Source organism: Pelodiscus sinensis, chromosome 8, assembly GCF_052426305.1.
Source record: "Pelodiscus sinensis isolate ZL-2025 chromosome 8, ASM5242630v1, whole genome shotgun sequence".
NCBI classification, from domain to species: Eukaryota; Metazoa; Chordata; order Testudines; family Trionychidae; genus Pelodiscus; species Pelodiscus sinensis.
Genome location: NC_143059.1, coordinates 29,737,507 through 29,751,567, shown reverse-complemented (window position 1 = coordinate 29,751,567; position 14,061 = coordinate 29,737,507). Strand labels below are relative to the sequence as shown.

The following is a 14,061-nucleotide window of genomic DNA, read 5'->3' as shown; positions in this document are numbered from 1 at the left end:
TAGATGGGTAGGAAGTGGCAGGAGCCATTTGGACCTAGAGACAAGGCAGTTGTGTGCAGGCTCTGTGCTCCAGCAGAGACAGGATACTGAACAAAATGGGAAATATGCCTGATCTAAGATGATAATTTGTGTGTTCCCCTCCATCCTTACCTGCTTCCAAACAGAGACATTTCCCTGACACTAGGGAAAGGAAGCACAGTCTCTCCCTGCACCCCACTTTCCCCCCAAGTCTGAACCAGAGAGACCCTTTCTCTGCAATCCTGAACCAAAGAATATAGAACCAGTCCTCAGCTGGTGTAAATTGATGTAGCTCTATTGAAGTCACAGAGGATATACACCTGATTTTTCAGAAATGCTACTGAGAACAAATTCCACAGTAAAGTCAATGAGAGCTATAGCTGGTTCCCAGCATCTCTGAAAAACAAGCACTTTAGAGATGTAAAGGCTACTTTACTTTCAGTCTAGGGCTTTGATAGAAAGGGAAGTGGTGGGGAAGTAGGACTGCATGGGTTGAAAATCCAGTGAATTAGCACAGGTTAGCATGAACAACTGGAATAGTAGTCGGCCATAGTCTGTATTTAAATTAATTTAATTTATTAAAAATGAAGCTAACAGCAATGAGGTAGAGAAGCATGTAGGCATAGGTTGTCTTTTGTTTTTTAAAGCAGGCCAACCCTTTAATCTCAAATATTTTTAAAGGCTAAAATATAAACAAATATATATTTTAAATTAAATATATCAATATAAAAATGGCAATCTGAACCTGAAAAAGATCATGTTAACTATGAACAAAAATAGGACTTAAAATGAACAAAAAAACAGTAAAAATAAAAAGGTTAAAATTATTTTAGAAATTGAAATATAGGAAATGATTGTTATTAATACTTAAACAGAAAAAGGGAACAAATAAGATGCGTGCCTGATCACTTTGGGACCGATATTGCAAACATTAGTAAAGTTGCTCACTTGTGCAGTCCCATTAATTTCAATAGGACTACTCATGCTGAAAATTAAGTGTATGTGTAAGAGCTTTGAAGAATCAGCGCTCTGAGTAATCCCACTGACTTCATGTGGGCAAACTCATTCATGTGCTTAAATCTTTGCAAAATTGCCCTCTTTAGACTATAAATTGTGTGTTTTCTTATGGGTTTTTTTCAGTAACATGTACAGGTACAATGGGACTCCAGTCTTGACTGGGGCACTATCACAACAAAAACTAATAATAGTAATAATAATAATCAATTGTCTTCAACCATTTTTTACAGCAGGGAGTGATCTCATAAAAATTACAATCCATGTTTCTGATGAAGCATGAAAAACAAACGTGATAATACTACTATGACAGTATAAACCCTTGAGTTGACACCTTACAATGTTTGTACACTGTCATGTATCATTTAAAAACTCATAATTTGCTGATCAATAAAAATATGGCAAAATGCAAGTAGCAGCAGTATGTGTAGAGTTATAAATGTAAACTGAGATGCATATTTTCCAGATAAGTATGGGGACTGGCCAAGCCATTCTCTTATAGAAAATGGCAAGAAAATGCCTTAGCCAGGTGTAAACATGGCGATGGTCTATTATCTGCTAAGTGGCCATTTTTTGGTAGAAAAGGGAGCAGGGGCAAAATCCTTCATCTTATGTCTATAATGCAGCCTTCTTCCACAAAAGCTTATGCAAATGAAGCATGGAGTAGAATATCACTGTGCTTCATTTGCATAATTAATTAGCAGCCATTTTTGTACAAGAGGCTTTTGTGCAAAAAAGAGATGTGTAGACAGCTCCTTTTTTGCGCAAAAAATCCCTCTTGCGCAAGAGCCGTTCTTCCTGAAAAAATTAGAAAGAATGGCTCTTGCACAAGAGGGGTTTTTTGCACATAAAGGAGACGTCTACACAGCTCCTTTTTGCGCAAAAGTGGCTGCTAATTAATTATGCAAATGAAGCACAGCAATATTCTACTCTGCGCTTCATTTGCATAAGCTTTTGAAGAAGAAGGCTGCAGTATATACATAGCCTAGGAAACAGCATGTGGTTTCCTTCCACACAGACTGCCTGCTGCCTTACTTCCAACTGGAAATGCTTCTCAACAGGCAGGGCAGTCACTAGGGGGTGCAGGACCCAGGAAACCTCCTCTCCCGCTTGTCTCAGGCCCTGCCCCTGCCTGCTGCTTCTTCTTCCTCCCCTCCCCTGCTCTGCCCCTGCCCTGTTTCTTCCCACTCCTGCTTTGCCCTTTTCCACCCCCACCCCTATTGCATCTCTTCTCCAAAGCCCCCTTATCCAAGCAACACAACTCAGGGGTTTTTTGGGGAGTAGGGCCTGGCACAGGGCAGCAGCAGGGACTGGGCCACCACACACACTGTAGTGGAAAGTGGAGTGACACAGCAGCCTGCTGTGCTCCACCATCTTGATGGCCTGTCAGGATTGGGTCTATCTGGGGGATTTCAGTGTCTTCTCAGTTTCATTGGCATAGTGTTGAGGTCTGATCTTGGAGTTGTTTCCTGGAATTGGTTTGCCAAAGAACTTCCTTTTGAACCCCAGTTTATATAGTGAAACTTAAATCCTGCTTAGCAATACTGTAACCGATTATTTTACTAAAAATTTTACTAACCAATCCTATTATATTGTAAAGTACTTCCCTAACCAGATATATCCCACCACCTTAATTGATTCACACGTAACACAATTATTTATACAGAAACAATTAGAGAACTAGACAGAGATTATAAAGACAGACAATAGGGAAGTGGGACCACAATGACAGAACAATAAAGAGAAGAGGATTTAATAACCCCAACTATTAATAAATAGTTGCGTGTCAGACAGAATGCTATCAAACTAACCTTAACCTTCTTAACATATTTTTTTTCCCGATGATATTAGGTGCCATCAGGATGTTAAGCAGACCCTGCCCTGATATTGCACTATTTTAATGCAAGTTAGAGGGAATGTGAAGATGTGACTTCCTGCTTCTCAGCTAATGGCTGCTGCTCTTTCAATCTGGCTGCAGATGAAGACTGTAGGCTTTACGCCTTAATATGACCTCTGCAAAAGGCCTTATCCTGACACTTACATAGTGATTTGCATGCTAGAGGCTGTTTCTGAGCAGTCCAGGTCAGAGGCTACCGCAGCCAGCAAGGCACTGTAAAGAATACCCCTGGTTGCAGGCCAGTGGTGACACAACTCTCCACTACTCTGCACTGTGCCCCCAGCATGTCACAGCTACCAAGTTACCATGTTATAATTTTGGATTTCAATGTATTTATTGATTTTCGAGTAAATATGTATTTGAAAGATGCAGGTGAAACGCTCCATATGAAAAGAGGAGAGAGAAGGAATAAGAAAGATAAATTATGCTTTTATAAAGATTTCATATTGTCTTAAAGATGACAGGCTTAAATTTAATTTAGAGGTAACTTTGCCAAGAAATTAAACTCTATTATGTGTTCAAGAAGATGATATGAATATGGCCAGAATAGAATTACTAACACAGAACAGAATTCCTTTTCCGCTCACCGGTGTTTGGTATATCATAGTCCAGCATTTCTGAAATGCCACTGCCAGGGGATTTTCCTCTAGCCACAGCCTCCTGGGTGGTTATTGGGAGGGAGGGGGAATCAACAGCTTCTCCCATAGAGCTGCCTCTAGGGCCTGGTCTCTAACCCCTCCTGGAGCCAGAAACACTGTAGGACCCGGTAACCAGTGTGAGTTCCCCACCTTCCTGAGGCAGTAGGCAGAGGGACTGACAGAATTGTCAGGCTCCTGGGCAAGTTGGGGGGTGGTTCTGTGCTCTTGGAAGGGGCAGGACCATACGCAGAAGAGAAAGAGCTGGGGACAGCCTGCCCTCAGCAACAGCCAGATCGTCTTGTACCCCAGCCAGCCCTTATCACAGCCTAGAGCAGTGTTTCTTAAACTGTGTTCTGCGGTAGAATTCAAAATGGCCACCCTTAAAGGGGCAGGTGACCTTTTTTTTTTTTTTTTTTTTTGGCTCAACAAAAAATCCTTGGTGTTCCCCATAAAAAAATTATTGTTTGGTGTTCCTCAGTCTTAAAAAGTTTAAGAAACACTGGCCTAGAGTGTACCATGACCCCCCCACAACCAGGCCTCAGAGCTGCCCAGAGTGTGCTTCCCAGGGCTCTGGTGGCAATTTAAGGGCCTGGGACTCCAGCTCCTGCTGCAGTAGCAGTGGCTGGGATCCCCAGGCCCTTTTGAATCTCTGGGCTACAAGGCAGTTCTTTCCTACTTTTTGGCAGGCCTGGTGGTGAGGCTTTAGGCTTCTACCCTAGAGTGGTGAATGTAAGGCTCTGCCCATACAGTGGCAGATTTCCCTCAGCCTCAGGGGTTTGGGCTCACCTCGTGAAATCATCTCGACACCTTCTGCCTCCTCCAGCTTTCCATCACCCCTTTCTCTCTTGCCGCCTTACCCAGCTCCTCATTCAGGGCTTAATTTTACCCCCAGGATACCGGGGTTGAGTAAGTCTGCTGTGAAAAGTTATATTAACAAATATTACTTTTCACAGTAGCAGATTTACTAGCAATCTAAAAAAAAAAAAAAATCAAAACATGCAAAGCACCTTACTTGTATCTCTATTCTGTTTAGGTACAGTAAAGAATAGAGACAACTGTACATTATTTTTATTATTTTTTATTATTCCTACATAAATAAATGACAATTAGCTGGACATGTATATGCGCCCATTCGTTGTTGTTTTTTAAGTTAATTAAGTATTTTAAGAAAAATGCCACCAGCAAGAGTTGGTAGCTATACCCTGAGGCCACCAAAAATATTGGTTGAGAGAACACATAAGGTACAGCTACACAGCAGGGCTAAAGTGAAATTAAGCTACACAACTTCAGCTACATCAATTGTGTAGCTTAAGTTGAAATAGCTTAATTTGGCTTTTGGCGCTGTTTACAGAGCAGGAAGTCAAAGGAAGAACACTCTTCCTTCAACTTCCTTACTCCTCGTGAAATGGGAGTTACCATGAATTGGAGTAAGAAGTCCTCCAGCTTGACATTATTTCAAAATAAAGGCTTGTAGTGGACTTGCACTCTATTATTTTGGATTAACGTCAGTTATTCCTGAAATAATGTTGCTGTGTAGATGTACCCATAGTCTGACAATGGGCCTGCACATGAGGGTTTTTTTAAATACAAATTGATTTTGTGGCTATGCTTTTGCTAAAACTTCTCAATTTCAAATTAAAAAGCTGACATATATAGGTTTTTTTCAGTTCTAGATTTGTTTGTAAGACAATGTTCTTTTTTGCAAATGTGTCCATAAATATTCACCAAAAAAGTTGGAACAAAAATAAATCAACTTTTGGGTTGTTTGCAAACTTCACTTTGATTCTTCATAGTGCAGAGTCATGTAAGCCACATGATACTGTGTTTGTACTGATACTTAATTGGATTGTTGAAACGTTATACACAACAACAAAAACAAACGGAAAAAGTGGATAATGAACAGAGATTACTCTTGCAAATACACTAATATCCTTGACAAATCTTCATTATGTACAGCTGTATCTTAACAGACCAGGAGTGAGTAGAGACTAGCTGAAATTGCTGAGAGTTTAAAGACAGAAATTTCAGGAAATGGGGAGCAAAATTGGTCAGTTTCACATTCATGAGTTAGCTTAAAGAAAGAGTCTTCTTTGAGCGATAGTCCCTATTGTGTTCCACTGTGCACTATGCATGTGCCTGTGGCAGGGATATAAAAAGTCATTTTAAAAATGTAACCGAGTAACTGCTAAAACTCCTGTTGGTTACAGTTTTTCAAGCTCTATACTGCAGAGCATACAGTGAAGTCTCCCCAGGAGTGGCTGCCGGCCCCACTCCCGGAAAGGCTTTGCTGCACTCTCTGCTCTGAAAGTTATACTGCAGAGCCTGCTCTGAAGCTGGTTCCCCAGAAGTCAGGGAGCCAGTGTGTAACTGTAACAGAAAATAATAAACTGAGGTTTATCAGTTGATCATTTAAATGGTTACACTTTTACATCCCTAGCCTGGAATCAGAATACAGATGGGGACATCATATCTGGAAGAACCTCCAGTTACAGGTAAATAACCACTTCTTCCATGTTAATCCTCAACTGCCTGATTACAACAATCAAAATAAAAAACAGTGAACAGAGTATTAGGTTTGTAAAATTATTTTAGCTTTAGTAAGAGATTATATTAAAGAGAAGCTGATTTAAACCCTAACCCTAATTTAATCTAGATTCCTAATTTAATCTACAAAAATGATATATGCATTCAAATGGGCTAATCATATTGGCTACGTGTAGACTGGCATGATTTTCCGCAAATGCTTTTAACGGAAAAGTTTTTCCGTTAAAAGCATTTGCAGAAAAGAGTGTCTAGATTGGCACGGACGCATTTCCGCAAAAGCACTTTTTGTGGAAAAGCATCCATGCCAATCTAGACGCAGTTTTGCGCAAGAAAGCCCCGATTGCCATTTTCGCGATCGGGGCTTTTTTGCGCAAAACAATACCGCGTTGTCTACACTGGCCCTCTTGTGCAAATGCTTTTGCACAAGAGGGATTTTGCCCAAACGGGAGCAGCACAGTATTTCCGCAAGAATACTGACAATCTTACATGAGATCGTCAGTGTAGTTGCGGAAATTCAAGCGGCCAGTGTAGACAGCTGGCAAGTTTTTCCGCAAAAGCAGCTGCTTTTGCGGAAAAACTTGCCTGTCTAGATGCAGCCATTCAGTACATTACAATCTTTCCAGTGACATGTTCATGAACCATCTTGCATCACTGAGTTATGACATTCAAATCATAAACTATATGGAATATTACATCACATCCACATGTAAAGTTAAGCACGTGCAGAGTTTGCTGTCGTGACTTTAGATTTAAATTCTGACCTTTAACATGATAGGCAAAATCTTGGCCCCATGGGCAAAATTTCCACTGATGTCAATGGAGCCAGGATTGTGTGTATACAGTCACAACCTATAAAGAAATTACAACTGGCTTTGTTTCACTCCTCTATGACTCCATTTCCTTTTCTATCCTTTGTTGGTCTTTTGCGGTTAAGTAATCAGAGTAAGTAAAGGCAAGCATGAGTGTAAATCTTTGCAAATTTAGTTCTGTAGAGAGTAAGCTCTTTGGGACAGAGGAATTTCTCATGTTCTATATCAGTGCGTCTCATCTTTTTTTATAAAGTGCTCCTTTAAAAAAATTATAAATACCCCCAGTACCTACAGTTTTCAGACACACAAAAATGTTTTCTACCATTGCAACACATTTGTTTAAACAACATTGCTGGGCGAGCAATGACATGATTGGGTGTAAAAAGTACAAAAATAATAAAGCGCTGTAAAACTTAAAACAAAAATTTGGTTTTCTCAAAATTTCAGTTGTGTTGACAACCCCCCCAGACTTCTCTCAAGTATCCCTAAGGGTACTTGTACCACTGGTTGAGAAACATTGCTTTATATCTATATAGTGCTTAGCACACACAGGGCCTCGGGGTTGTAACTAAATAAATAATGCTCTATTCCACAGACAAAGGGCAGTGGACAATTATCTTTCTATATTTCCCAACTATGTGGACAACAAGTGAACTTTGAAACAAATAAGATTCTTACCCTGAAAGAGGAAGAAGTAGAAAACTAAAACAAGCAGCAGAACACAGTAGATGGAAACAGGGAAGAAAGTAATAAAAACAATGGGAATTTTGTTTTGCAAATAATATTTTTACATTTCTATAGTGCCTTTCCTCTTGAACAATTCCAAAGAACATTACATATTAATGTACAAACTAAATAATGGGATCACTTTGTCTACCAACCTGTTGTGGAATGTAGAATGTTAACAGTTGTGAATAAGCAACATTGCACAGTTGGTTAGGACAGGAAGTGACTAATATCATATCTAATTAAAATGTCAGGGTATTCAGAGAGGCAGAACGTAATACATGCACTGCAATTTGATCAGGACATTAAGGGGAACACCACTATTTTTGCATAAGTATCCTAAGCTTTTTGATGCCCATAAGAAATCACAACTTTGGTTTTTCCTTTTACCTTTTGGTTGTGTCTACACAGGCGCGATCTCGTGCAAAAGCGGCTGCTCTTGCGCAAAAACTTGCTGCCTGTCTACACTGGCCACATGTTCTTGTGCATGTAAACTGACGTTCTAATGTATAAAATCAGGGCTTCTTGCGCCAGAACTCTGACACTCCCGCTCAGGAAGAAGCCCTTTTGCACAAGAGCTCTTCCAGAAGAGGCCAGTGCAGACAGTAAACATGAATTTCTTGCTCAAGAAAGCCCTATGGCAGAACTTTCTTGTGTAAGCGAGTGTCTACACTGGCATGGATGCTCTTGCAGAAAAGCACATCTCTTCCGTAAAAGCACATGCCAGTGTAGACGCTCTCTTGTGGAAGAGTTTTTGCACAAGATCTCTTCCGCAAAAGAGTTCTTGCACAAGAAGCTGCCAGTGTAGACGTAGCTGTGTTTTGGGTGTTTGTCCCTAACATTCGATCAGTACCAGGGTAGCTATCTACCTTTCATGGTTATTAAGGACCACTATGAAAAATAAAGGACAACACTTAATTTTAAAGGCTAGCAGAACAGTGTGTTTTATTTGTGGCAGCTAAGTATGTGTCCCTTCAGGCAAACATATAAACAGTATCCGATCCCATTTTTACAAATATCTCTTCAATGGATGGTGGGTGTCAGGTACCAGATACAAGCATTCAAATCCAGGATGTGTTGATACCCCATTTGGGGCTGACTCTGAGGGATGTGAGTCACTGGGGCTTTTCACAGGTGGAGATATTCAGGAATAGCGTCTCTGGAATAAGAATTTCTGTACAACTCCATGTGGATGCTCTTCCTGCAGGCTGATTACACCGTGTTCCCATTTTAATCCGGTAGTTGGAATTTATGGCGCAAATTGCACAGTCTGCACTGAGCGTGTCTACAGGGAGGAATTATTCAGACACAAGACCACAGTTCACCTTAATCCGAATTGCCTTCCAGGAGTGCACCAACGCTAGAAGCGTTACCCGCTCCCCCCCAAACTACGCCCATGTTAAACATCGGGGGGGCTTGCCCCACTGCTCGACCGGGGCCCCCCTCCTCCTGCGGCCTGCGAGCGGGGCCGGAGCGAGGAACAGCAGAGGAAGGGAGGCCGGCCCAGCCCGCCCCCAGGCAGGGCCGAGCGCCACATCCCCCGGTCGGGGCGGTGCTGGAGGCCGGGCCTGGGAAGCCAGACCCGGGGGGCGGCGTAGAGCCGGCGCGGTGCAGCCCTGGCCCGGCCAGGCCCCGCTGCGATCCCCGGTCTTGGAGTCGTTGCTGTCCCGAGCGGGGCTGGAGCCTCACAGCGGCAACAGTGAGTGGCTGCTGCCGCCGGTAGCTCCTCTGGGGCCGCGGGGGGCCTGCCTAGCCGGCTGCCTCTTCCCTGGCCGAGGCGGGCCGCCCCTGGCTGCCGGGCGCCCGGGGCTGAGCTCGGGAGGGGCTAACAGGCTCAGGGCTGAGCTACGCGTGTCTGCTGCTTTGGGGAGCTCCAGGGCCGAGCTGAACAGGCCACTACCCCGCCAGGCAAGCGAAGCTGGGGGAGGCCACCCCCCCTAGGGCCCGTTTGCCTTGTGTGAGGCTCAAGGTAGCAAATGAGCCGCCAGCAGCGGTGCTGAATGGGACCTGGGTTGCTGAAGGGCTGCTCAGGTTTGCGATTTAAGAGCTGTGCCACACAAAGGTGAGGGCAGTGCTAGTGTCTATTCTAGGCCTCTACCTTACATTGGGTGAGGACTGTTGCCTCACAAATCTGCTCCCCCTGAGCAGCTTACTTATAGCCACCTAACTCTCTGGCTATGTCTAGATTAGCATGATTTTCCGGAAATGCTTTTAATGGAAAAGTTTTCCGTTAAAAGCATTTGCGGAAAAGAGCGTCTAGATTGGCACGGACGCTTTTCCGCAAAAGCACTTTTTGCGGAAAAGCGTCTGTGCCAATCTAGATGCACTTTTCCGCAAAAAAGCCCCAATCGCCATTTTCGCAATCGGGGCTTTTTTGCGGAAAACAAATCTGAGCTGACTACACTGGCCCTTTTGTGCAAAAGGACTTTTGCCTGAATGGGAGCAGCGTAGCATTTCCTCAAGAAGCGCTGATTTCTTACAGTAGGAAGTCAGTGCTTTTGCGGAAATTCAAGCGGCCAGTGTAGACATCTGGCAAGTTTTTCTGGAAAAGCGGCTGATTTTCCGGAAAAACTGGCAAGTCTAGACACAGCCCCTGTGTAGACAGGGCCATGTAGGTGGGAGAGCATAGCTCATTGACATAGTTGCTGCCTCCAGAGGTGGATTAACTGCTGGTATAGGAGCACTATAAGAGCGGCTTCATTAAAGCGCTGCAGCGCATTGGTGCGATTGTGCTGATGCAGTATTTTGAGTGTAAGCCTGTCTTAAAGTACTTTAAGTTATAAAATACCAAAGAAGTGACCCATCAGATTTCATTTTTACCTTGGTTCTAAGGATAGGCACAGGCTGATGCCCCTTGTATAAACTTAAAAAGCAACCAATAGTCTGGGAGCCCTTTAAAGATTAACAAAACATGTAGATGGTATCATGAGTTTTAGTGGGCAGAGCCCACTTCTTCAGATGGGTTCTGGACATCCAACACTCTGGTCATCTGAAGAAGTGGGTTGTGCCCATGAAAGCTCATGATACCATCTACATGTTTTGTTAGTCTGTACAGGGTAAACTTAAAAAACAACAAATAGTCTGGTAGCACTTTAAAGACTAACTCAGCTACCCCTCTGAAGCCCCTTGTATAGGGCATGGAAGATGTTTGTGTTCTATATGATGAGGGTTTATGATGGAAGCATTGACATTAAAGCAAGGCGCTTATTGGGACTCCACCAGACATGCCCTACATATTGCCATAGGTGGACCTGTCTGATTGCATGACAGTTCTTTCTGTACTTCTGTTGGAGTTAGTGTAGTTGGCCCAGTGCTTTTTCTGATTTCCTTTAGATCTGCTCTTGTGCCAGTGAGCAGAACATTGTGCCTGAAACCCCTCATACATTGCATCATATCCCTTCAGTGTCTCATCTGGGTCTTTGTCCCATTGTTTCCACCATCACCAACTTTTGTTGTAGCTCCTGTTCACTGTGTGTGGTCAGTGACCATGTCTCTCCTTTATCATACTCTGGGTTAAACCTCTCCAGTCCAGCACTCTCTAGTCTGGCAACATCCATGGCCTGGCATGATTTTAGTTAGCTGGATGTCCACTTATGGGTGTGGTCAAGTTTCCCATGGTCCTATAAAGTTTGTTTACAGCCTCCAGTCCTGGCTCTCAGTGTTCTCTGCTGTTAGTGAGCTCTAATTTACCTCTAAATGTCTTCTAAGAGCCTGGTAAGCCGTGGAAGTGTTGGTAATGTTGCTAGACACTGTTGTCCTTCCGTGGTTTGGCAAATCCCCTGGTTTGGCACCAGTCAGGTCCCATGGGTGCCGGACTAGAGAGGTTCAACCTGTACCTGACTCTGTAATAGCATCTCTGTTCTTTGCCAGCAGCATATGTACTGACCCATTGACCTTCAAAATATCTATGTTTCCCCACTGCATGGATGGGAAAGTGAACACAGAATTTAATTGTTTTGCCCAAGCCCGCTTGGTAAATTAATTGTTGGCACATAAGTGTTCCTGGTTCCCAATCTCATCCTGCTTTCTCTTTAGCATGCACTGCCCTCCTTTTTCTATGGACTGAAAGAGAACACTGGTATGCCTTCTTCTACAAGCTGACAGGAAATGTGTGCCTTGTGTTTCTTGGCTTCTTGAGATATTTCATCCAGCTGGTGTAGAATTTTATCATATACAATAATTCCTCTTTTTGCTTTTCCCTTAAAGTGGCTGTTGACTTGGAAGATGGAGATGAAAGACTTCAACACAGTGCAAACTCCACATATAAACCAGTGAATACCTCTTACCAAGAAGAAGAGCCTCTGATTGAGGAGCCAGTGGGGAACAGATACATTCTGCACAAGCCTAAAGATCGCTTAAATGCTGCCTATGTTATTTTTTTCATCCTGGGTATTGGCTCTCTGTTGCCTTGGAACTTTTTCATCACAGCAAAACAATACTGGATATATAAACTTCAGAACTGCTCCAATCGTGAGGATCCGGAGGGAGATGGAGTCTCCGATCTCCGTGTGAGTATAATAGGTTCCCACTTGATGTCTGTGCTAGTGCTTGCATCAGCCTTTAAGCCCAGCGTGACTGGATTCTCTGTACTTTAATCATGGTAATGGTTAACAGAAATACTAGGCACTGAGGTTGAGGCAGCAGACTTCTGCTTTCATATAGTTTGAACTGCAGTTGTGTTCTCTAAAATGGGCCTGTTAGTCACTCAGAACTAGGGAGTGGTAATAGCTGCTCTGTAATTAAAGGTTGAAACTAACTAGTTATTATCATCATAAACTTTACTTCTTTCCCTCCATCCCCTTTGCACTTCGGAGAAAAGAAACAAATTCCCCTGAAGTTTTGATGCTGTATCTGTTGGGGATACAGGGCTTTTTATTATGTTTTGTAAAGTTTGCTAAAAACAAAAATAATTCTAAATGTTATGTTTAGAACTTTTACTTGAAGTTCACTTATGATTTTTTTAATATGTTAAAAGTAAACTCTTATTTTTATTCAAATAATCTATCTCCAACAATAGCCTATGAATTTAATATGTTTTGGCATTTGCATATATTTTTGCAAATTTTAAGTGAAGTTGGGGTGTGGTGTAATTCTGATGAGGAAAGAGTTAATGAGAGACAGATTATATGACCTTGAAAAATTCTGGATCTCATAAATACTCATTTGCAGACCATTTCACATTTTTTATGGCATAAAATGTGAGTTGAGTCAAATAGTATTTTGGGTTTTTAGCTAAACTCAAAATACACTTTCAGCTTCAACTCTTAGTGTGTTTTTCATTCACTCTGTTTAATTAAACAGAGTTGATTGAGTGTTTCAATTTCAGTGCAAAAGCTCATGTCATAAGTTCTAATAGCCAGGGATTGTTGGATTTGGAGTTGTTCACTACATTCCTCCATTTCCTCCCAAAAATGAACTTTCATTTCCCTTCTCCCTTCACTGTGTATTGCTTTCCAAAAGACAATTCAGCACCAAAACGATTAAATTCAGAACTAGAGGAAACCACTTTGTCAATAGTTATGTTCATAGTTAGGTGTATAGGTCTGGTAGCATCTAATACTGCAATGTTCAGTGATCATTATTTGTTGCTATACCTAGGTCCTATTGAATAGTTGCTGCATCTGTATGTGGTTTCCTTATGGAGACATGCACACTTCTTCTAAGAAACCAATTTTCACAAATAGCTTCAATCAGTCAAAACCAGAAATTTCCTAACCTGTCTGCTAGGTCAAAAAGGGGGGAGAGTGGAAAGGTAACTCTTGTTGCTGAGTAACTGTAACAAAAATAAGTAAAAATAATTCTTTGCTGTGAGAGAAGACATGGTGGAATATGGAATAAACTTCCTGCTCTTCGTAACTTTGAGAATTAGGAATACTGGTGACAAGCTCACTCCTGATTAAGATGTCACAAAATAATGACATTTACAGTTGCGAGTATACTTCTCAGCCCCCGGGAAGGAGGGGACAACACAAGGCTTCCAGCTGCCACTATTTATGCAGCAGCTGGAGCCCTGGGACCTTTAAATTGCCACTGGAACCTCTCATGGTGTGCTTGGGACAGCTCTGAGGCTGGCAGAGAAAAGGAGAGAGGAGGGCGCAGTGCAGCATGCTAAGAACTGGCTGCTCCAACCCTTCCTCTTCTGGCTGAGACCCCACCCTTTACAGGAGCACGGAGCTGGAACCCTCCCACCCCGACCTTGCCCAAGGGCCTGGTGAGTCTGTCGTCCCCTCCACGTCTCACTGACTATGCAGGGGATTACCTTATAATGGTCAGTTTGTATTCAATGTAGCAACATCTTGTTCAGGGCTTTCATACCTTGAGAAATCCAAAGCCAACTGAGCTTCCTCAGATCAACTTCATCAGGTAAAATTAACATCTGTTTGGACTGCAGTTTGTAGCTGGATTGCTGCTTCAC

The 14,061-nt window shown here is 42.6% G+C and overlaps 1 protein-coding gene across 1 annotated transcript in view; it reads left to right on the top strand.

The window, feature by feature from the left end:
* The first annotated feature begins 8,768 nt into the window (after positions 1-8,768).
* Positions 8,769-14,061, top strand: part of SLC29A3 (solute carrier family 29 member 3) — a 41,735-nt gene continuing 36,442 nt past the window's right edge. The window contains exons 1-2 of the mRNA XM_006121491.5: positions 8,769-9,345; positions 11,853-12,154. Coding sequence (XP_006121553.2) covers positions 8,898-9,345; positions 11,853-12,154 — 750 coding nt within the window. The 5' untranslated portion in view covers positions 8,769-8,897. The remainder of the gene's footprint in view (positions 9,346-11,852; positions 12,155-14,061) is intronic.